At 46.5% G+C, this 24,162-nt stretch overlaps 1 protein-coding gene across 1 annotated transcript in view; it reads left to right on the top strand.

Moving 5' to 3' along the window:
• Positions 1-18,382: 18,382 nt before the first annotated feature.
• The window catches only part of LOC143817685 (RNA-binding protein fxr1-like), a 35,994-nt gene continuing 30,214 nt past the window's right edge, over positions 18,383-24,162 (top strand). The window contains exon 1 of the mRNA XM_077299177.1: positions 18,383-18,403. Within this exon, the coding sequence (XP_077155292.1) occupies positions 18,383-18,403 (21 nt within the window). The remainder of the gene's footprint in view (positions 18,404-24,162) is intronic.

Genomic DNA, 24,162 nt, shown 5'->3' with positions numbered 1-24,162 from the left:
ACTTTAGCACCAACCCTAACCCTAACTTTAGCCCCAATCCTAACCCTAACTTGAGCCCCAACTTTAGCCCCAACCCTAACCCTAGCCCTAACCCTAGGATCTATCACAGTGACCACAATAAAATAAGAGGAAGAATCTTCCTCTGCCGGCCGGCAGATCACGGTGGGCGCACTGCACATGCGCCTGCCATTTTCTTCCCGGAGGAAGAAGCCAGCAGCCAGGGAAGGACGCAGGAGGACCCTAGGACACTACTAAGTATAACAGGGTCCTCGATTCCCCTATTTCTCTGTCCTCTGATGTGCGATCACATCAGAGGACAGAGAATAACACACCGCTTTTTTGTTGCGGTCGCCGGTAAACGGTTAAATACCCGCGATCGCAAAACAGGGATCGGTAAAAAACGACCCCAATCACATTCTTTGGGGTCTCGGCTAGCGCCGGCAGCCAAGACCCCAAAGACCTGCCTGGTGCCAGCCAGCGGGCCCAGTGCTCATGCGCCCGCCATTTTTTCCTGGAAAAAGATGGCGACGCCCATCGGAGCTACAAGGGGCATCGGGGGAGACGGGTGAGTATTGGGGGCAATCTGGGACCCCATTTCTCTGTCCTCTGATGTGCAATCACATCAGAGGACAGAGAAATTAAATGGGAAATCGCGTTTTTTTTGCGGCCGCCGGTAAACGGTTAATTACTGGCAATCGCAACCCGGTCGTAAAAAATGACCCGAATCATGTTCTCTGGGGTCTCGGCTACCCCCAACAACCGAGACCCCAGAGAAAATCTGACTCTGGGGGGCGCTATACATGTTTTCCATAAGTACCATTAACTGCCGCCGTTAAAAGGCGTATCGGCGGTCGTTAAGGGGTTAAAATTACCCGGCTATAGTCTGCAGTGTGACGAAGCCAATAAATGTTGTAAAAAATTGGGCTCTGTATTGCTTTGTACTAAAATTTGCAGGTATAAGGTGCCCAAAGAAAAAAAAAATCATGGCCACGGAAACCTGCAGCTAGGTATATATATAAAATACGCTGCAGCAGACAGTAAGGGTATGTGTCCACGTTCAGGATTGCATCAGGATTTGGTCAGGATTTTCCATCAGTATTTGTAAGCCAAAACCAGGAGTGGGTGATAAATGCTTAAGTGGTGCATATGCTTCTATTATACTTTTCCTCTAAATTGTTCCACTCCTGGTTTTGGCTTACAAATACTGATGGAATATCCTGACCAAATCCTGATGCAATCCTGTCCACGTTCAGCAGGATATTCCATCAGTATTTGTAAGCCAAAACCAGGAGTGGAACAGTTAGAGGAAAAGTATAATAGAAACACATGCACCAATTCTGCATTTATCACCCACTCCTGGTTTTGGCTTACAAATACTGACGTAAAATCCTGACCAAATCCTGATGCAATCCTGAACGTGGACACATACCCTTATGGAGCCTTTGGATGTATGCAGGGAGATCTATAGACTCACATAGTGCCTGCATGCCTTGCAGTGATGTGGATATGACTACCATAGACTCCGCTGCCTACCTAGAACAATTACACAGGTCAACAAAAAAAAAAAAAATTTCTGGTGTCCAAAATATTTTAATGAATTTGGGGTATTTTTGGGGTGCTGATTCTGAATATGCTATCAGTTTTGCCAGATTGGCTCAAGTTTTTGAGATTTTTGGTATCTTATTTATAGCACTTGTTGGTAAATGCGACGCATCATCTCATTAATTTCTTTGGATTAGTACTTGAACTGAGCAGTTCTCAATATAGTTTTGTGTTACACACTGCCAAAACATAGAAGAAACATAACAGACTTCGTAAAAAAAGTGTATTTTGCCTATTTTGGGGTTATGCTTGGGGACCACACATAGTGTGCAAAGCATGTATCGAATTATTACGAAAATGGAGCAAAGGACAAAGAAAAAGCTTCAAATTTGGTGTTCCAGTGGTGTGGAGAGAGCAAAAAAATCATCATGATGACTGTTATTTCTGTGCAGTTAATGCGCGTGTAGCAAATTACGTCTTTTTTTTACACATTGTACGAAAAATCTCAAAAACTTGAGCCAATCTGGCAAAACTGATGACATATTCAGAATCAGCACCCCAAAGTTACCCTAAATTCGATGAAATATCTTTGGCACCAAAAATGCTGTTGACCAGTGTTATCTATATACCCCCGAAATAGCCCTAAAAAGTACTGTTGGTTTATCAGGATTTTTGGATTGAACACTAGTAGACCCACACTAACTAATAAAATAACTAATCTGTCCCTACCTCAGCGGCAGCTCTTCCTACATTTGCTGAGTCTGGAGCATAATGCGACAAGCAGGGCGGCGTCAGGTCTTTTATAGACCTGATGACGCTGTGCGGCCAGCCAATCACTGTAATACCTCAACAAATATGGCTGCAGTATTACAGTGCATGGCAGACAATCCCTGCACGTTCATTGGCGCTGTAAAGAATGCCAAAATTGCAGGGCGGAGACACAAGCTCCTGCCTAATAATTCCGGAAATGCTCTGTGCTCGCTGAGTACACCAAGCACAGTGATACTCGGGCAAGTACAGAGTAGTGGCAAGCACATTCGCTCATCAGTGATCACTAGCGGTGGATGATGAGATGTTGTGGAAGGCCTCAGTAAAAACTAGGCCTAATGTAAAGGAGCGTGTCTCCTAGACTTGTAATGCCCATAAACGAAGTACATGTGTTATGGAACTGCAACACAGAACTAGAATAGAAGGGAGGAAAATTGACCCTGCACTGACACTAGGCTGATACCCTATGATGGAGTGGGCCAGAGGTGTATCTATGGTTTCTGGCACCCGGAGCAAGAATGAGGACCATAAGTATGAAAATCGCATATGAGTGAAGTGTCCATGTGATGACTATTGGAACCTGCAGAGCTGAATCCTGACATCGCAGGCTACTGAATTCTCACAACTAATGCACTGCAAACTTTTAGGATTCTCCCTCGCCGGTGGACAGTCATGTCAACACAAGCATGTAATTTGTATACTTCTGACCACATTCCGACTAGACGTGCCCGGCCTCACTCAGTTAATTTTCATTGAGTGAGGCCACACATGTCTAGTCAGCACGTGACTGCATGTATGTAAATTGCCAGCACGAGAGAATCCTGACAGCGTGCAGTGTGCACTCTGAGAAGTCAGAAGTCTGCAGTCACAAAGAATGACTGCAGACTCATTACAATCCTGGACATCCCCTTTAATGCTCCTAACATAAAAAAAAACCATGAGAGTTAGTTAGTATCACAAATAACATTTACATCCAGGTACCTTATAGATGACGTCGTCTCTGGAGTCATTCTCCTTTTCTTCATCTTGTCCAGACCCCATGATGAGTTTTCTCATCCACAGCCATCTCTGCAGACTTCCATCTTCTCCGCTCTTTTGCAGAAAATCTCCACATGATACCTTTAAAGATAGAAGTGTCATTATAATGCTCCTGAATAAAAAATTGCCCCTCACTATATTGTCTGCACAAAATATGACCCCCACACTGTCCCTTTTATGGTTCATTCTCTTCACACTGATCTCTCCTTTCCATACCGGCCCCCTCTTCACACTGTCCTCTCACACCGAGTCCCCCCTATAGGGCCCAGTATTTATACTGTACTCTCTCATCACACTCCCCCTCCTTGGTATACTGTCCCTTCCTGGCTGTGCCCTTACACTGTCCCTCCATGCTACGCCCCCACTACTCAGTTTCTATTCTGTGCCCACTCACTTTTCTCCCTCCATACTGTCTCCTCACACATCCCACCTGTTCACCATTCTGTCTCCTCATACATTTACCCCCTCACTTTCTATACTGCCTGCTCACCTGATTCCCCATACTGTGTCTGCACACATCTTATCACCCTCACCCCCGTACTCTGTCCACATACATTTTTCACATCACTACTCATACTGTGTCCAGATACATTCCCCCGTTCACTCCTCATACTGTCTGCACCCATCCCCCATACTGTTTCCTCAGATATGCCCCCCATTCCCCCATACTGTTTCCTCATACATGCCCCCATTCCCCAGTACTGTTTCCTCATACATGCCCCCATTTTTCCTGTACTGTTTCCTCATATATGCCCATTATTTTCCTCTACCCCACCCCATCATTGCTCTCTTCACCACCTCCATCTTTGCCTTCTCCACCACCACTATCATTGCTTTCTCCAACACCACCCCATAATTTCCCATTCCACAACCTCCATCATTTCCTCCTTCCCAAGTACTCCCATCACTGCCCTTTCCACCACCTCCATCATTTCCTTCTTTGCCTTTTCCACCATATCCATCATCTTCTCTTCCCCCACCATCCCCATCATTGCCCTTTCCACCACCATCATCATTGTCCTTTCCGCCGCCATTACCATACTTGCCCATTCCACCACCTCCATCATTTTCTCCCCCTCCAAAATCATCAGTGTGCTTTCCACCACCACCATCCTTGTCCATTCTACCACCTCCATCATTTCTTCCCCACATAATTATTGCTCTTTCCACCACCTTCATGATTTCCTCCTCCCCAATATCATTGAATTCTCCCCCACCACCATCATTGCCCATTCCACCACCTCCATCATTTCCTCCCCCCACCCCCATCATTGACCATTCCACCACCTCATCATTTCCTCCCCCCACCCCCATCATTGACCATTCCACCACCTCATCATTTCCTCCCCCCACCACCATCATTGCCCATTCACCTCCATCATTGTCACCTCCATCATTGCCCATTCCACCACATCCATCATTTCCTCCTCCCCCTCCATCCCAATTCTTGCCCTCTCCCTGTCAGCCCCATCATTGCCCTCGCCTCTCCTCCCTGTACACACACGCACAAAACCGTTTACCCCTCTGAACATTCACCTGCAGCGCTATGCAGGCACGCATGCACACACACAACACACACAGCACCTCTCACCTATAAACACACACGCACAACACACAGCACGTCTCATCTCTATATACACACACACACACACAGCACCTCTCACCTCTATATATACACGCACACAACACACACAGCAGCTCTCACCTATATATATATACACGCACAACACACACAGCACCTCTCATCTCTCTCTCTCTATGTATATATATATATATATATACATACATACATACATACACACACACAGCACCTCTCATCTCTCTCTCTCTATGTATGTATGTATGTATGTATGTATGTATGTATGTATGTATATATATATATATATATATATATATATATATATATATATATATATATATATATATACATATACACATACATACACACAGCACCTCTCACCTCTATATGTACACACACACACACAATTTACTACCCTTGCCCCTGCTCCCTCCCTATCCTGCAGGCTCCATATAGCCGACCCCATCCAGCCCCCTTAAATTTCAAACTTCTGATTCTTCGGTCGGTGTCTTCAGCTCCATTACCCAGCGGTCTGGAGCTGGAGCACTTACCACCAACCACAACGCAGGCTGTGCCCTGCTGTGTGTCTGTGAAGAGTGACGTCAGCTGCTGCTGGCGCTTCACTGATGCAGAAGTGCCAGCGGCGGTCAGTGCCTCAGCGGTCAGGGCTTACAAATGGATCACAAGGCAAGCCAAGGGTACTAGCGAAAGTGTTGGCGGTGTTGCTGTACACTTGGGATTCGACATGCAGCACTTTCTCTGAGCCGGCTGTCAATTTGACAGCCGGCTCAGAGAACGGGATTATGTCAGTGTGGGGGCGGCAGAATGCCGCCGACGAGGAGCCTTCTTTGACTGCCACATCATCAGGCAGCCTGCTGGCGCCCCCCTGTCGGCTGCGCCTGGGGCACATGCCCCGGCTGCCCCCCTGGATATGAAACGATGGCCGGGGGACCACCACGGTGCAGGAAGACTACTGTACAGAAGATGAGGTGCAAACAACAAAGGGTAGATTTATTGGGAGACAGGGAATGGAAGGAACAAGGAAGATGCAAACAGGGGTTTACAATAGCAAAAGATAATACACATAAGTTATCTTGTCCGTAAAACAGCACGGTGCTTCAACAATTACAAACTCAGAATTTGTCTCACAAGCAACTTTAAACAATAAAACAAATATCGATGCTACTCTTTGTATAACCTCCCTGGCCCTTACTAAGCAGGCCACACGGCTGCCGTGTACTGACTACTGAAGCCTACACTAGGCCCTAACATTTGCAGCAAACAGGAACAGACTCACGGTGATGTTGGGGACTCAGGTCCAGTCCCAGGGGGGCCCCCAGCAGTCTATACGGTGGTGCGCACGGCTTTCTGTCAGCTCTGTGAAGCGTGGTCTTCCCCTTGCTTCTGGATCCTACGAATGCTCCTGGAAACTGTAAGTCCCTTTCTCAGTATCTTCGTGGCTTCACAAACTAGCACAGAACAGCCACCTTTGCTGTACCTGGAAAAGCCTCGCAAATTTCAGGAGTACACTCTGTCCCAGCCTGGGACTTTTCTTGTAGTAAACAGCACACAGTTCTCTCTAGAAGCTTCTGCTCACACACAGCTCAGGCTCAACTCCTCCCCTAATTCTAGGGCAGTTCATCTTCACAGCCTAAAGCAGGGGGAAGCAGGACATTCCATCACACCAGACACGGGGGTGCCGTCTCTTAAAGTGTCAGCGTGTTACTGTCCATAACAGCACCACCCTCTTACAGATACGCCACTGGAGTGGGCGACCCATTCCTTGTGAATAGGTGAATAGACCCACCGACGATCCTAGGTTAAACTCCAGCGAAGACCTATAGACAGGGGGAAGGAGGTCCCTGAAAGATCTAAGGACTGGGTATAAAAACTGGTCACCTCCTAATAGAAAACACAGAGACGGTTGCATAAACCAACTGAAAACAGAAACCAAGGATAGCAGAACCAGAGATCCCAGAATTGCACAATATCAAACACAGAAAGCTATCAAAGCACCTAGCCAAAACTCTAGTGGATTAACACTGTTGTCCAGCAAAGAATGGGAGGCAGGTGATGGGTAATGCAGTAAAGGGTGAAAAAATCAAAATGGCGGATAGTCAAAAAACAAAACAGATTCTAACAGTACCTCCCCTTTTACGAGGATCCTCCGGATCCTCTTGGCCAAGCCTTATTCAGAAATCTCCTGTGAAAAGCCTTAATCAGCCTTGAGGCAGAGACATCCTTAGCTATCACCCAGGAATTATCCTCGGGACCGAAACCCTTCCAGGACATGAGATACTGCAACCTTCCTTTGTGCCACCTGAAATCTAAAATGCATGAAATCTAAAACTCGTCGTCCTCATCAACTGGAGGAACAATTGGCATTGCCTCCTTATCTGGTGTGTCAACTTTCATCATTAAAGAAAGATGAAAAACTGAATTAATTCTCCAGGACGAGGGGATGTCTAATCTCACCACTGCCGAGTTGACAACCTGAACCACTTTGAAGGGTACTACAAACTTAGGCTCCAGTTTCTTTTAGAAGGGATCTTCAAACGCAGATTCCTAGAGGACAACCAGACCATGTCCCCAACTGCAAACAACGCCTCCCTTCTTTTCTTGTCAAAATATTTCTTTGACCTCATATTTGCCTCCTTCAGATTATGGCGTACATTGGTCCAAACTCTGTCCAAATTTCCAAAAAAACTCTCCTCCTCAGGCACCGCTGCCCCAATCTTTGAAAATCGACCGAAAGATGGATGCCTCCCTGTACAGCAGAAAAAAGGAAAACACCCAGCCGAGGAAGACGTATGATTATTAAGAGCAAACTCAGCTAGTGGTAGATATTCCGACCACATCTCCTGATTGTCTGCTACAAAACATCTCAGAAACTGCTTGATGTCCTGGTTCTTCCTTTCAGTCTGTCCATTGGACTCCGGATGATAACCTGAAGAAAATGACAAATGAACCTTTAAACTGTCACAAAAAGCACGCCAAAAGCGAGCCAAAAACTGTGGTCCTCTATTGGAGACAATGTCCGTGGGAACCCCATTGAGCCTGACAATCTTTCACAATTTCCTTAGCTAGAGTCTTGGTGCAGGGTTATTTCTTGATCGTGACCAGATGACACATCTTACTAAACCGGTCCACAACAACCCAGATGACAGAAAAACCCTCAGAGACTGGCAGAGCGGTGATAAAATCCATTGCAAGATGTGACCATGGCAAACTAGGAACCTCCAAAGGGCACAGCAACCCTGCAGCCGGGGCATGCGAGGCCTTCGACCTAGCGCACACAGTACACTGACGCACCCACTTGATGATTTCTCTTTGCCACCCTGGCCAACAGAAACTTCGACTGATCGACTTTCTAGTTTCCAAAATCCCTGGATGACCCGCCAACCAAGACTCATGACATTCAGCAAAAAAAAGCTCTCCGCAAGGCTCTAGGCACAAATAATTTACCATACAGAGTGTCATTTGGTGCAGCATTCTGGGCCTCTAGGATGCTACTCTCCAACTCAGAACCCAATGCTGCCACCACCACCCCTCTCTTCAAAATACATTCCTCCTTCTCAGTATTAACTGCTGAAGAGAAACTACGAGACAAAGCATCCGCTTTAACTTTCTTCGTCCCAGGGATATATGTTACGGAGAAATGAAACCGGGTAAAAACAGTGCCCACCTAGCTTGACGGGCATTCAAACGTTTAGTAGCATCCAGATATATCAGATTCTTATTCTTATTAATAAAAACCTGTATCAGATGTCTAGCCCCCTCCAAAAAATGTCACCAGTGCTCAAACGCGAGTTTAATAGCCAGCAACTCTCTGTTCCAAACATTATAGTTGAGCTCAGTCTTCGAAAAAAAATTAGAAAAGAAAGCACTCATCCTCTCCTGTTATGGTTCCCAATGGCAGGGGAACATCAGAAACATAGAAAAACGAACAAGCTCTCGGGTGATGGAAACTAGAGCTGACCGCGATGCTAAACCTATACACACAACTAATAGTAGCCAGGGAACGTGCCTACGTTTTCGCTAGACGTCTCGCACCAGCCGGAGGACTAACTACCCCTAATAGATGAAACACAGTCCTGGCTTGCCTCCAGAGGAAAATTCCCCACAGCAGATAGTAGCCCCCCACATATAATAACGGTGAGTTAAGGTGAAAAGACAAACGTAGTATGAAAACAGATTTAGCACAGCGAGGCCCACTAACTAGATAGCAGAAGGATACAATAGTGGACTTCGCAGTCAGCTACAAAACCCTATCAAAAACCATCCTGAAATTACCTTAAACTCATGTGCCAACTCATGGCACCGGAGTGGCAATTTCAGCCCACAAGAGCTTCCAGCTGCAGAGAATCACATAACTGCAAACTGGACAAAACATACAAAAATAGACTAAGGACAGAAATGTCCAACTTAGCTGGTCAGCAGACTGGGAGCAGGTACATGCAACAGAAAGACTCTGGTTACATTGATGGCCGGCATTGGAATGACTGAGGAACAAGGCTAAATAGGAAACTCCCACATCCTGATAGAAACAGGTGAAAAGCTCACAAGACACCAGTACCACAAGCGACCACTGGGGGAGCCAAATAACCGAATCACAACACTCTCCTTCTTGGGACAGAACTGCCCCGACCCCTACTGAAGAGCCTTCAACCTCTACCAGAAATGGCTTAGTCTCATTTGTCTGGATCAAAACAGGAGCAGAGCTAAACCTCTCCTTGAGATGCTCAAAAGCCTTAACAGCCTCAGAGGACCATTAGACAGTACTGGAACCCTTCTTGGTGAGATGAGTTATAGGTTTAGCAATCACAGAAAAATTATTTCTGAATTTTCTGTAATAATTAGCATACCCCTACAAATCTCTGAACCAACTTCAAACATTCAGGCCTAGGCCACTCCAGCACTACCTGAACCTTCACCGGGTCCATCTCAAACCCATCACTGGAGACCAGGTAGCCCAAAAAACTCATTTTCCGTACACCAAACTCGCACTTCTCCAATTTAGCAAAGAGTGAGTTTTCGCTCAAAATCTGTAGAACCTCCCGGACTCTGTGCCAATGCGACTCCAGATCAGTTGAATAGATCAAAATATTATACAAATGAACACGACACTGGCATTGTCGAGACCCTGGGTATACCGTGTGAGCACCTTTTACCCCATAACCCACACTTGCTCACCTCCCCCTTCCTCCGTTACACCCTCCACACTCCCATTCACACAGAAAACACATGACAAGAATTACTTTTTGGAATAACTTGGCCACAGCAGCCTTTTATTTAACACATAAAATAAATAACAATTACACAAAATGTAAATATTACTCTTGTACTAGGAGGAGTCCTTGAAGCTACAAAGAATCTGGCAAATACCCAAAACATAACTGTGAACATAACAGTAAACACATAATTACTCCCAGCCGTTACCACCCTGGCTCGGGAGCACCGATAAACCCAAAGGTTTAACTGTTCACGAAAACTTCACTGGGATTCGGCCACCCCAGCCGAAAGTCCCCACCACAATTCGCCAGATCCAAACCTGTTAAACTAGGAAAAACAGGGGACCCATATGCCAATGGATCACCAGAACCAATTTCAACCAACTCCAAGGACTCCCCCCAGCCGCCTCAGCCGCAATGACCCATCAAAGCAAGTAATCATCCAAACCAGTAAAACTGAATCCACAAAATATAAAGAAAAAAGGGGCGGGAGGGCGGGATGCTCTGGGGCTTCGGAGAGCGGGAACTAACAGGCCCCACCCCCAACTAACCCTATAATACCCCCCATCCCTAATCCCTCCTCCCAATTACCCTAAATACCCACCTCCAACCCATTGTCATGCTGGCCTCCGCTCAGGCCTTGGGTGAAGGGGGTTGGGCGGCCTTGCTCCAGCCATTACTATAACACTCCTACCTATCAACGACCTCAGAATGTCATTAATGACATTTTGAAAAAACGCAGGCGCATTAGTAAGGCCAAAAGACATCACCAGACACTCAAAATGACCTTCTGGGGTATTAAAGGCTGTCTTCCATTCATCGCCCTCTTTCACCCGCAGCAAATTATATGCCCCACGAAGGTCAATCTTAGAGAACCACTTCGCTCCGGTTAGTTGTTTAAACAAATCAGGAATCAGCGGCAACGGGTAAGGATTGCGCACAATGATCTTATTAATCTCCCGAAAATCCAGACACGGCCTAAGACCCCCCATCCTTCATTTTGACAAAAAAGAATCCTACAGCCACAGGGGACTTAGAGGGTCTTATATGACCTGTAGCTAAACTAGTCTGTAGGTATTCCTTTAAGGCCTCCCTCTCAGGAATCGTCAGATTAAATAAATGACTCTTAGGAAGTTTGGCACCTGGGACGAACTCAATAGTGCAGTCATAATCTCTATGGGGTGGTAGAGCTTGCTACTCAACCTCTGAAAATACCCTCCAGAAATCCTGAATGGCTTCAGGTAGCTCCTTCTTCACAACAGCAGTAATGTGAACATTACAACAATTACCATAACACCCCTTACCCCAGGACCTTATAGTACTAGACGACCAGTACAGCAAAGGATTGTGCATTTTTAACCAGGGTAAACCCAGGACGACTAGGCAAGGTAATTTAGCATGGACAAACAAGTCTATACACTCCTGATGTTCCATATTCATAATAAGTGGGAATGCGGTAACCTTTCAAGAAATACACCCATGTTCCAGAGGAGTGTTAGCAATAGCCAGAACAGGAATAGGAGATGACAATGGTTCAGAATCAAATTTATATTTGTCTAGGAATTGTTGATCAATCAAATTAAGTGCAGAACCCCAATCCACCGTTACCTGAAAATCAATGGAATGACCATGATTTGTGGTATTACCAGAAAAAAAACTCCTGCAGACCGTAAAAACGCAATACGAACTGGAGTGTTACTCCTACTGGTCTTTTTTTTTTTTTTCTTTCTCTTTCCTTATGCGAACCTCACATTGCTTAATAAAATGGTCAGCCTTACCACAATACAAGCATAGCCCTTCAGAAAACCTCTTCTCCTCTTCTCCCTCTCCTGGGAACGAGAGGACATCGCCCTAAGTTGCATCGGCTCCCCGCAGTCGAGGGGGCTATCCTGAGAGATGGGGTTCAGCATTATAATAGCCTTCTCTTCATTCTGTCTGCCTCTCAATCTTCTATCCACATGGATAGCTAACTGCATAGCAGTTTCCAAAGTCTCAGTTGCAGGATATGCAATGAGCAAATCTTTAACTCTTTCACTCAGACCTGCTAAAAACTGACTCTTGAGTGCTGGCCCTGGGTCATTCCACCTGACCTCTGCAGACCATCATCTGAACTGGGTGCAATACCTCTCAGCATCAACAGAACTCTGTTTAAGCCTGAGCTCTGCCTCAGCTGATGTGACCCGATCAGGATCATCATATAACAACCCCATAGCAGAAAAAAATGCTACTACTGATGTCAAACAAGGATCATCAGGATGTAATGAAAATTCCCAGATTTGGGGTTCATTTTGCAATTAAGACATAATAATCCCCACATGCTGTAATTCACTCCCTGAGGATTTGGGTCGAAGCTGAAAATATAGTAAACATGCATTTTTAAACTTAAAAAATTCCTGCCGTTTACCAGAAAAAAAACTCAGGTAATCCTACCTTAGGTTCTTCAGAGCGTGTAATTACTCACGTGATGTTGCAGGTCGGCTACTACCAAAGTTAACCCATGCAAGCGTTGAGCAAGTTCTTGGATGCTGCACATATTGAAGGAATCCGGGAGATAATTTTTTTTTATATGTGTGGCTGCACAAACTGTTACAGAACTGCAACACAGAACTAGAATAGAAGGGGGGGAAACTGACCCTGCATTGAGAATAGGCTGATAACCTACGAAGTAGTGGGTGACCCATTCCTTGCGAATAGATCCACCGAAGATCCTAGGTTGAACTCCAACGAAGACCTATAGACAGGGGGAAGGAGGTCCCTGAAAGATCTAAGGACTGGGTATAAAAACAGGTCACCTCCTAATAGAAAACAGAGACGGTTGCAGAAACCAACTGAAAACAGAAACTAAGCATAGCAGAACCAGAGATCCCAGAACTGCACAATATCAAACACAGAAAGCTATCAAAGCACCTAGCCAGAACACTAGCGGATTAACACTGTTGTCCAGAAAGGAATGGGAGGCAGGTGCTGGGTAATAAAGGGTGATACAATCACCTGACCTAAGACAACCCAGCACCAGGGGAAAAAGACCAGCAGCCAGAAAACTACAACAAAATGGCGGATGGTTAAAAAACAAAACAGATTCTAACAGCATGGGCTGACAAACCTTTCCCCATGGGGGGTACATTTAAAAAAATATATATTTTATTGGCATCATAGACATCCTTGCCAAAAATTGGACTGGCTGTAGCAACACCGTACACGTTAACCCTGGTGATCTAGTGGCGAAGAATGAGGAGACATTGATGAAGGCCTCATTCAAAACTAGGCCCAATGAAAAGGAGCGTGTCTCCTAGACTTGTAATGCCCATACACGAAGTGCATGGGCTGACAAACATTTCCCCATTAGGGGTAAATTTTTAAAAAATATTTTATGGGCATCATAGACACCCTTGCACAAAAATGACTTTTGCATCACGGAATAGGTTCACTCTGGTGTTCGTATGTTTGTGGATGATGAGGATGATAAGGAGGAGAATAACACCAAATCAAGAAGCGTATACCCATGTGTGGTTGTGAAGAGGTGCATGAGAATACACCTCCACAAAAAAGACAATGTATTTGAGGTTATGTTTTGCTGTTTTCACTTGGTGGTGTACAGAAGTCTTGCCCAAACCAGCCCTTGTTCATTTTTATAAGATGCTATAGAGATCAAAGCTCAATTGCACTCTAAAATAAAAAATTAAAGTCACTATAATCAAGACGACCTTAAGCACTCAAAATATATCCAAAGAAACTCAGTCCATATGATGGAAAAGAAAATATTTTGTAGTTTGTGGTTCACAGCCGAACAATGAATAAACAGACAAAATATTCCCAACGTTCAGGCCTTTATGGCCTTTTTCAAGGATTTTTTCTAAAGAGGAAAAACAAAGAATTCACCATATAACCAGTATGACGGCTATACAAACATACACTGCTCAGCAAAATAAAGGGAACACTTAAACAACAGAATATAACTCCAAGTAAATCAAACTTCTGTGAAATCAAACTGTTCACTTAGGAAGCAACACTGTTTGACAATCAATTTCACATGCTGTTGTGCAAATGGAATAGACAACAGGTGGAAATTATTGGCAATTATCAAGACACACTCAATAAAGGAGTGGTTCTGCAGGTGGGGACCACAGACCACATCTCAGTACCAATGCTTTCTGGCTGATGTTTTGGTCACTTTTGAATGTTGGTTGTGCTTTCACACTCGTGGTAGCATGAGACGGACTCTACAACCCACACAAGTGGCTCAGGTAGTGCAGCTCATCCAGGATGGCACATCAATGCAAGCTGTGGCAAGAAGATTTGCTGTGTCTGTCAGCGTAGTGTCCAGAGGCTGGAGGCACTACCAGGAGACAGGCCAGTACACTAGGAGATGTGGAGGGGGCTGTAGGAGGGCAACAACCCAGCAGCAGAACCGCTACATCAGCCTTTGTGCAAGGAGGAACAGGAGGAGCACTGCCAGATCCCTGCAAAATGACCTCCAGAAGGCCACAAATGTGCATGTGTCTGCCCAAACGGTTAGAAACTGACACCCTGAGGATGGCCTGAGTGCCCGACGTCCACAAACGGGGGTTGTGCTCACAGCCCAACACCGTGCACGATGCTTTGTATTTGCCACAGAACACCAGGATTGGAAAATTTGCCACTGGCACCCTGTGCTCTTCACAGATGAAAGCATGTTCACAATGAGCACATGTGACTGATGTGACAGAGTCTGGAGATGTCGTGGAGAGCGATCTGCTGCCTGCAACATCCTTCAGCATGACCGGTTTGGCAGTGGGTCAGTAATGGTGTCGGGCGGCATTTCTTTGGAGGGCCGCATAGCCCTCCATGTGCTCACCAGAGGTAGCCTGACTGCCATTAGGTACTGAGATGAGATCCTCAGACCCCTTGTGAGACCATATGCTGGTGAGGTTGGCCCTGGGTTCCTCCTAATGCAGGACAATGCCAGACCTTATGTGGATGGAGTGTGTCAGCAGTTCCTGCAAGATGAAGGCATTGAAGCTGTGGACTGGCCCGTCCGTTCCCCAGACCTGAATCCGATTGAACACATCTGGGACATCATCTCTCGCACCATCCACCAACGTTACATTTTACCACAGACTGTCCAGGAGTTGGCGGATGCTTTAGTCCAGGTCTGGGAGGAGATCCGTCAGGAGACCATCCACCGCCTCATCAGTAGCATGCCCAGGAGTTGTAGGGAGGTCATACATGCACGTGGAGGCCACACACACTACTGAGCATCATTTCCTTGTCATGAGGCATTTCCACTGAAGTTGGATCAGCCTGTAATTTGATTTTCCACTTTGATTTTGATTATCATTCCTAATCCAGACCTCCATGGGATATTCATTTTGATTTACATTGATCATTTTTGTGTTTTATTATTCTCAACACATTCCACTAAGTAATGAATAAAGATTTGCAACTGAAATATTTCATTCAGTGATATCTAGGATGTGGTATTTTAGTGTTCCCTTTATTTTTTGGAGCAATGTATATACCCCTTGGAAGATCTGATGAGGAATAAGTTTGGGGTATGGTCCCGACTTCCCTTATTTGTTGCGGGATGAATTGGATTAATTAAAATGATAATTCTTCCTCAATGCTTATAAATGCTGGAACACATGTCATTAAGGGTCCCTAAAAGATTTTTTTAGAAAAAAGCATAGTATGATGGCAGCATTTATATGGGGTCCGTCAAGACCTAAATTAAGTATTGGATCCCTGCAGAGTTCTCTACACATTACACTATGTAATGAATAAAGATTTACAACTGCAATATTTCATCCAGTGATACCTAGGATGTGGGATTTTAGTGCTTCCTTTATTTTTTTGAGCAGTGTGTGTGCATGTGTGTGTGTGTGTGTGTGTGTGTGTGTGTGTGTGTGTGTGTGTGTGTGTGTGTATATACACACACACACACATTTTTATAGAATTTTTCATGAATCATAAACACGTAAGTAATTGACACATTTGATCATAATTTATATATCCTGTAATATACAACATAAAGAACAATCATACTGAAATCAAACAAATGGATAAAGGATGTGAATCCACCTATGAAAGAAAATAACAAAAGGGAAGGGTGAACACAGATTCATAGATATGAAGCCAGAATGTGTCCGATGAGGTATGTTGGTCCCTAGCAACAGCTCAGAGACAGGGAAATAAATAAAAATATAATATAATAGCATTTCAATATTTTTATATTGAAGAGGTATACACTAGACATAAGAGGATGGTCCAGAGATAGGAAAAATGGAAAAATCTATATATATGAGGCATCGTGATTACTCGCTAATCCCACCCCCTGCACAGTAGCTCCGCCCCCACCACATCACCACACATAATCCTGCCCCCCACCCCATTACCACACACACTCCCGCCCCCCACCACATTACCACACACAATCCCGCCCCCACCCCATTACCACATCACCACACACAATCCCGCCCCCCACAAATCCGCCCCCCACCACATTACCAAACATAATCCCGCCCCTCCACCACATTACAACAGATAATCCCGCCCCTCCACCACATTACCACACATAATCCCGCCCCCCCACATTACCACATAATCCCGCCCCCCACCATATTACCACACATAATCCCGCCCCCCACCACATTACCACACATAATCCCGCCCCCCCACCACACATAATCCTGCCCCCCCACCACATTACCACACATAATCCCGCCCCTCCACCACGTTACCACACACAATCCCGCCCCCACCACATTACCACGTAATCCCGCCCCCCCACCACATTACCGCACATAATCCCGCCCCCCACCACATTACCACACACAATCCCGCCCCCCCACATTACCACATAATCCTGCCCCCACCACATTACCACACATAATCCCACCCCCCCACCACATTACCACACATAATCCTGCCCCCCACCACACATAATCCTGCCCCTCCACCACATTCCCACACATAATCCCACCCCCACCACATTACCACACATAATCCTGCCCCCACCACATTACCACACATAATCCCGCCCCCCCACCACATTACCACACATAACAGGCGGATGCGCTTATCTGTTATAATTCCACCAGTGGCACTAAAAACCCACTCTGACAGAATGCTAGCAGCAGGGCAGGCCAGGACCTCCAAAGCGTAGAGAGCCAGTTCATGCCACGTGTCCAGCTTGAATATCCAATAATTAAAAGGCACAGAGAAATCCCGGAGGACTTTTGTACGATCTGCAAGGTACTCCCTCAGCATCTTCCCAAACATTGCACTTCTTGTGACAGCACCCCTTGTCTCTGTGCCGACACAATGCAATGATCCGAGAAAACTGTCCCAGAACTCTGCCATTGTTCCCCTGCCTGAGCTGGATTGTACTTCTGTCTCTCTAGCTTGGACTCCTTGGTTGTACAACAAACTGTGACATCTGCAGCTAGCGTTCTCAGATGGGAATTTTTTAAGTAATTCCGCTACAAGGGCTCTCTGGTACTGCAACATTTTAGTACACCGGTCTGCCTCTGGAAGAAGAGATTGAAAGTTCTCCTTGTAGCATGGGTCTAGAAGTGTCATCAACCAGTAATGAGTGTCACCGAAAATTTTATAATGTGAGGGTCACGGGAAACGCAGCACAACATAAAGTCAGAAATGCGTGCCAGAATGCTAACGGGCAAGACTTCCGTGTCCTCAACCAACAGGATGATTGACCATGCTGTCCTCCTCATCCTCATCCTCCTCCCTGTTCTCAGGCCATCCCCGCTGATGGTATGACAGCTGCGCTTGTAGTACCATCTATAGCGCATGAAAGCAGCCCTGTTCTTCCTCCTCCTCCTCCTCACTGTCTACCAATCCACGTTGGGACGACATGAGGCTGGGCTGAGCGTAATCACCCTGTATAGTTCCTTGCTCCATGTCCTCATGCTCTGCATGCAATGCATCATCTTTAATTGTAAGCAGACAGGTTTTCAGAATGCAGAGAAGTGGGATTGTGATTACTAATTATGGTGTCATCACCACTCACCATCTTGGTGCAATCCTCAAAGTTTTGGAGGATGGTACATATGTCTGACATCCATGTCCACACCTGAGGTCTTATGTGAGGAGTCAGAACTGAATATTGATGGCCTTGTTAATGGTTGTGGTCAATAACTTCCCTCTTCTGCTCACATATCCTTTCCAACATATGCAGTGTAGAGTTCCAACGCGTAGGGACAGCATACACCAGTCGGTGAGCCGGAAGATGCAAACGCTGCTGAGCACGGTAAGGGCGGCTGAAGCTGTAGCTGACTTTCTAAATTGGGCAGACAGATGGCATACTTTCACTAGCAGATCTGGCAGCTCCGGGTAGCTTTTGTGAAAATGTTGAACCACGAGGTTAAGCACATGTGCCAGGCAAGGTACGTGTGTGAGCTCACCTTACCTCAGAGCCGGCACCAGGTTCCTGCCATTGTCACACACGACCATGCCTGGCTGGTTCAGCGGTGTCAACCAAATATGTGACTGCTCTTTCATCGCTGTCCACAACTCTTCAGCATTATGCGGTTTGTCACCTAAGCAGATTAGCTTCAGCACAGCCTGTTGCCGCTTGGTTGAGGCAGTGCTGCAGTGCTTCCAGTTTCTGACTGATGTGTTCATTTCAGAGATGGAAGCTGAAGAGGAGGAGGAGGTGCAGGAGCTGTAGACTGTGGGGGCAACCCTGATTGATGTAGGGCCCACAATCCTCAGTGTGGGGAGGATGTGTTCCATCCCACGGTCCGACTGGGTTCCGGCTTCCACTATGTTAACCCAGTATGCCATCAGTGAGATGTACTGTTCCTGCCCACAATCACTTGTCCATATGTCCGTGGTTTAGGTGGACTTTCCCAGTAACCTTTCCCAGTAACAGCATTGTTGAGGGCACGGGTAATGTTGTGGAACACATACTGGTGTAATGCCGGTATGGCACACTGGGAGAAATAGTGGTGACTGAGGACCAAGTAACTTGGGACGACCGCCACCATCAGTTTGCGGTAAGCTTCCATCTCAATGAGCCTAAGAGGCAACATTTCGAGTGCAAGCAGGAGAGAAATGTTAGAATTTAGTACTGTGGCCTGTGGAGCATTGAGTGGGTATTTCTGCTTGCGTTCCAATGACGGGTATAAACTGAAGACTGCACTGGGACAAGGATGTGCATGGGCTTGATGATGGTGCTGGTTGACTGTGGTCAACAACGGGTGCAGAGCCTGAGGCATCTTCACAGGCATGGTGAACTGGAGATTGGCTTCTATGCAAAAAAGTGGAAGAAGCAGTGGTATCACCTGCAGACAGTGTTCCTGGGGTTCAGCCCACAAAGTCGGGTGCTTTGCTGCCATGGGCCTGATCATGCTGGTGGTGTTCAGGCTGGTAGCTTTGCTACCCCTGCTGATGCGGGCATGGCAGGTGCTGCAAATGGCCTGCTCGGGGTTATCGGCAGAGTCTTTAAAAAAATAACCAGACTCGGGAAGATCTAACAGTTGGAATGGCAACTTCACTCATGTTGGTGTTACGGGGAATGGATGCACGCCTTCTGTCTGTTGCCACCACACTGCTTATTCCTGCCTGTTGGGATGATATGCCTCCATCGCCTTGTGTGCTGCTGTCCTCGCTATGCATGTCCTCCTGCCAGGTTGAGTCAGTCACAATGTCATCCACCACATAAAGATTTTATTTTTTAAGTGTGCACCATCACACAATATTGAAAAAATGCCATGGGTTCACTACCATGCATGTAGGGGATATACTTTAAATTTAAAGAAGAAAAAGTACATGCAAATAAAGGTGGGAACACCACAAAGATTAGGCAAAAATACAAAAAGTTTATTTCCACACACAGGATACTACACACAGTTAAAAACATCTAAAAACCATTCCACAATGGGAAGTTCATATTAGATCCAATATTCCAAAATATAGCATTCATTCGAGATAGAGATATAGAGATATATATATATATATATATATAGTGATGCAGTGACCCCTGTTATAGCTAGGGGGCGCTGTATGTGCTCCCCAGGACATGCATGGAGGCGTAATGGGGATAGTGAGACAGTGTCCGGTATTGTGGTGAAAGGCCGGTATGTGTTGCAGCGGAGGATGTCTCCTGCGCTGTAAGCCTTCCTTGATATGGGGAGATGCTCCCTACAATGCAACCCGGAGTATTTGGTCTTTGGTGCACATGAGCACTAAGATGTTTAGTGAATCTGGGTCCGGGTTGCGGGTAGCTATGAGAGATGGGAGGGTCTGGCTACCCACATACCTCACCACTGGGTGAGGGTGCTCACTGTACCCCTTTTTCCTGCGGGAAGTGCGGATGTTTGAGGACCTGCAGTGATGTCAGGATCACGTGACCAGCCCATGTGATCCATACCTCACCTATGGGGTGTGGTTACAAGGTACATAATGTGACCAGGGTGTGGGTCACAGGTTGCTGTATGCTCTCTGAGTGTGGACCTGAGTGGTTCTGTGCTGGAAGGTCCTGGAAGCCTAAGTGTTGGGAGTGTGGACTCCCTGAAGAGCACGTGGTGGGACTCTGGTACTGGTGGTCTGGGGTGTTGGACGGTCCCAGCCGGGCGACAGACGTCCTGAATATCACCCAGACAGGTCACCTGTGGTGAGGACCTTGGACTGACGAGGAGTCAGCCTGTGGAGCAGGAGCTCCTAAGAGGTAACCCCGGGTATGGGGAAAGGATTATGTGCCTTGATAAAGGACAGTTACTGAACTGTGCGGCATGCAGTCACCCATGACAACTGGACAAAGTAAGGTCCTGTGTGGTTACTGACTGTGCTTCAAAGCTGTGTACTGTGAAGTGCTAAGTATTATGTGAGGTCTGTGATGTGTAACATGGCCTATAGTGGTTTATGCTGAGCGGATAATAAGCCACATGGACTGTTTATGTGAAAAAAGCGTGCCTGTCTATGTTTATCCTGCTGCCAAGCGGGTGTCCCCAAGACACGTGGTAAGCACAATCTCACATATGGTGGAGAATGGGGACAACGGTCCAGGAGGCACGTTCAGAGTTGTTTGCTGTGGCTCGGCGGGGCCACAAAGATTGCATATGGCTGTAACTCAACAGGGTTACGAAGCTGACAAGCATCTTGCTGTGGATCTGCGGGTCCACAAAGGTGACAAGCAGCTTGCTGTGGATCGGCGGATCCACGAAGTCTGCGGTGGAGCCATGCAGAGCCTTGTGGAGCATAGCTGCAGTTGCAGCAAGAGGTTCCACAGCAGGCTGAGCTCCAGTGGCAGGAGCAGCGGCTTGTGATCGGCAGCCGGAGGTGCCGGCGTTTGTGGCTGCAAAAATAGATCAATGACTACATTAGTCTGTGCTAAAAACTAAGGAAAATGTGAAATATGTGAAATAGGAAATAGCATACTGGCTTATGAACTTTATGAACAAACACATGAGATTTTTAGCACAAGATTTGCAAACGTTGTGAGCCCATTCACCAAAACGTCAAGGTAATCTCAGATCGAATGGGTAACTACACTGACTGTCTGGTGTGAACACTTACCTATGGTTTCTGAGCTGAATGCCTAATGTGAACACTTACTTGTGGCTAATGTCAGGGTAAAGCCTACTTATATAGGAGGCTCAGAACCAACTGTGTTGAGATGTAATTAAAACCTGGAGAAGGGCGGGACGTTCAATTCAGAAAATTTGTGGCTGCAGCAGGAGCTGTGGTAATACCAGCAGGACCTGGTGCTGAAGTGACATATATAAAAAAAAAAAGAAAATTATATATATTTTTTTTCAAGCTCGTGCAGACTCTTAAAGGGCCAGTGCAAGCCCAGGGACATAGTGTGTGTACTGTCCGAACCGATGCTTAAGAGTACCGTGGGAGTCCACGAGGTGTACCCCAGGGAAAGGGTGGTGTCCCAAACGGGGATGGTTGCCCAAAAGGGGGCAGAGTCCCAAAAAGGGGCGGTAACCTGAAGAGGGGTAGTAGCCCAAAAAGAGGTGGAATCTCGGGAAATGGTGGTTTCCCAAAAGGGGGCGGAGTGTCCCAAAGTGGTACTGCAGACAAATTGGTGCCCAGGGCATGTAAATTATCTGTGTCTGGTATGCTGTGTGAACTATCCACCTGGTGAAAGTTTACGGGGGTGTGCCCTGCGGATGCATGAGATGGAAATGTACGGACTGGTCGATTCTGGGGGCCCGGTGACTCTAGTGAGGGTTGCACCTGAGGGATTCGAAATACCCGGCAGGAAGGTCAGGGTCACCTGCATTCATGGGCACACTAAGGGCTATCCAGTGGCCAGGGTGGTCCTCCAGATGGCCAAGGACAGTGCAATCCATGATGTGGCCACAGTCTCAACCTTACCCTGCCCAGTGATAATTGGCCGGGACTCTGGGTTGTTCACAGACTTGTGGGAGAAGGGAGCTTCTTTACAACAGGAGAATGGAGGGCTCTCAGCTGGTGGGGTTGCATACCTTAAAGCATTTATGTCTCCCAAAGTTGATGGGTCAGACATCGGGTTGACCAGTGGGGAAGGTGCGTCTGCCCAACTTACGGACATGTCACCTGATGTGTACCCCAAGATGACTTTAAGTGACATGGTTAATAAAGCCTGTGAAGCTGACACCCGGTTAAAGAGTGACTTGAGGGTTCACCATGTTGTGGGGTGTAAGACAGACTCTGCGGGTGACTGTGACATGTCATGGCCAGTAACAAGCGCTACAACTGAGAACGATGTTATGCTCTCAGAAGTGTTGACACAGGGGAACGACAGGGCTCCACAGGGTGAAGTCAGGATGGCGGTAACAGCCATACCAGAAAATGTGACCTGTTTAAGTGGGGACTGTCAGCTCCAGGAAGAGCGATTGGGTGGTCGTGCCTGCCATTCAGATGATGACGCCAGTAGAAAAGAGTGCAGTAAGGATGTCACCGCTGAGTCCCAAGAGAGGGCTGACGCTGACAGTGCTGAGTCTGAGGGTGCAGAAGTGGAGGAAGCCACCAAAGAAGTGGTGCCTGAAGTAAATACCTCCTCAAGTGATGGATGCTCCGCCAATCCAGAGGAAAGGAGAAGCGAGATAGAGCTGCTTAAAGAGTCTGTCGAACAAGAAGGAGATCTGAGACAAGCGGTTGTGTACAGAGTGTTGTGAATTTGGATTCTGGGCTCCCCCGGTGGCCGCTTGTGGAATTGGACTTGTCATCCTCTTTCCTGTTTCACCTGGTTCCATCAGTAGTGGGTGTCGCTATTTAAGCTCATTTCTCTGGTGGTTTCTTGCCGGTCAACAATGTTATCTGATGCCTCTCAGTGCTTGTTCCTGCTTCTAGACAACTTCTAGATAAGTTGGACTTTTGTCCATGTTTTGTTTTGCCTATTTGTTCCAGTTCACAGCTGAAGTTTTGTTACTGTGTCTGGAAAGCTCTCGTTGATCAGGGATTGCTACTCTGGCGTTATGAGTTAATGCCAGAGTTTAAGGTAATCTCTGGATGGTGTTTTGTTAGTGTTTTTCTGCTGACCATGAAAGTATACTATCTGTCTTCTGCTATCTAGTAAGCGGACCTCAAATTTGCTAAGACTATTTTCCTGCTGCGTTTGTTGTTTCATCTGAACTCACCGTCATTATATGTGGGGGCTACTGTCTTCTTTGGAATATTTCTCTAGAGGTGAGCCAGGTCTTATATTTCCCTCTGCTAGCTATTTAGGTCTTAGGCCAGAGCTGGGCATCTAGCGATAAATAGGAAATGCTACCTGGCTATTTCTAGTTGCGCGGCAGGCTTAGTTCATGGTCAGTATAGTTCCATCTTCCGAGAGCTTGTCCCTCTATAGGCTTGCTATGATCTCTGCCTGCAGAGATCATGACAGTTTGACCGGACAATAAAGTGTTAAAGACCCAGGTTGAGAAAGGAGAGTTATAAGAAGTCTGCTGGAATTTTTTTTTTTTTTTTCCTCCAGTCTGCCTTGCTGCAGTCTTTTTTCTCTCTCTCCTCCTAATCTCTGTATGCTCTGTGTGCACCTGACAATAATGGATCTCCAGAGTGTAACTGCGGGTT

This window comes from Ranitomeya variabilis, chromosome 3, assembly GCF_051348905.1.
Source record: "Ranitomeya variabilis isolate aRanVar5 chromosome 3, aRanVar5.hap1, whole genome shotgun sequence".
Classification (NCBI taxonomy): domain Eukaryota; kingdom Metazoa; phylum Chordata; class Amphibia; order Anura; family Dendrobatidae; genus Ranitomeya; species Ranitomeya variabilis.
Note: the sequence above shows the minus strand (reverse complement) of the source record. Positions and strands in the feature narration are given on the sequence as shown.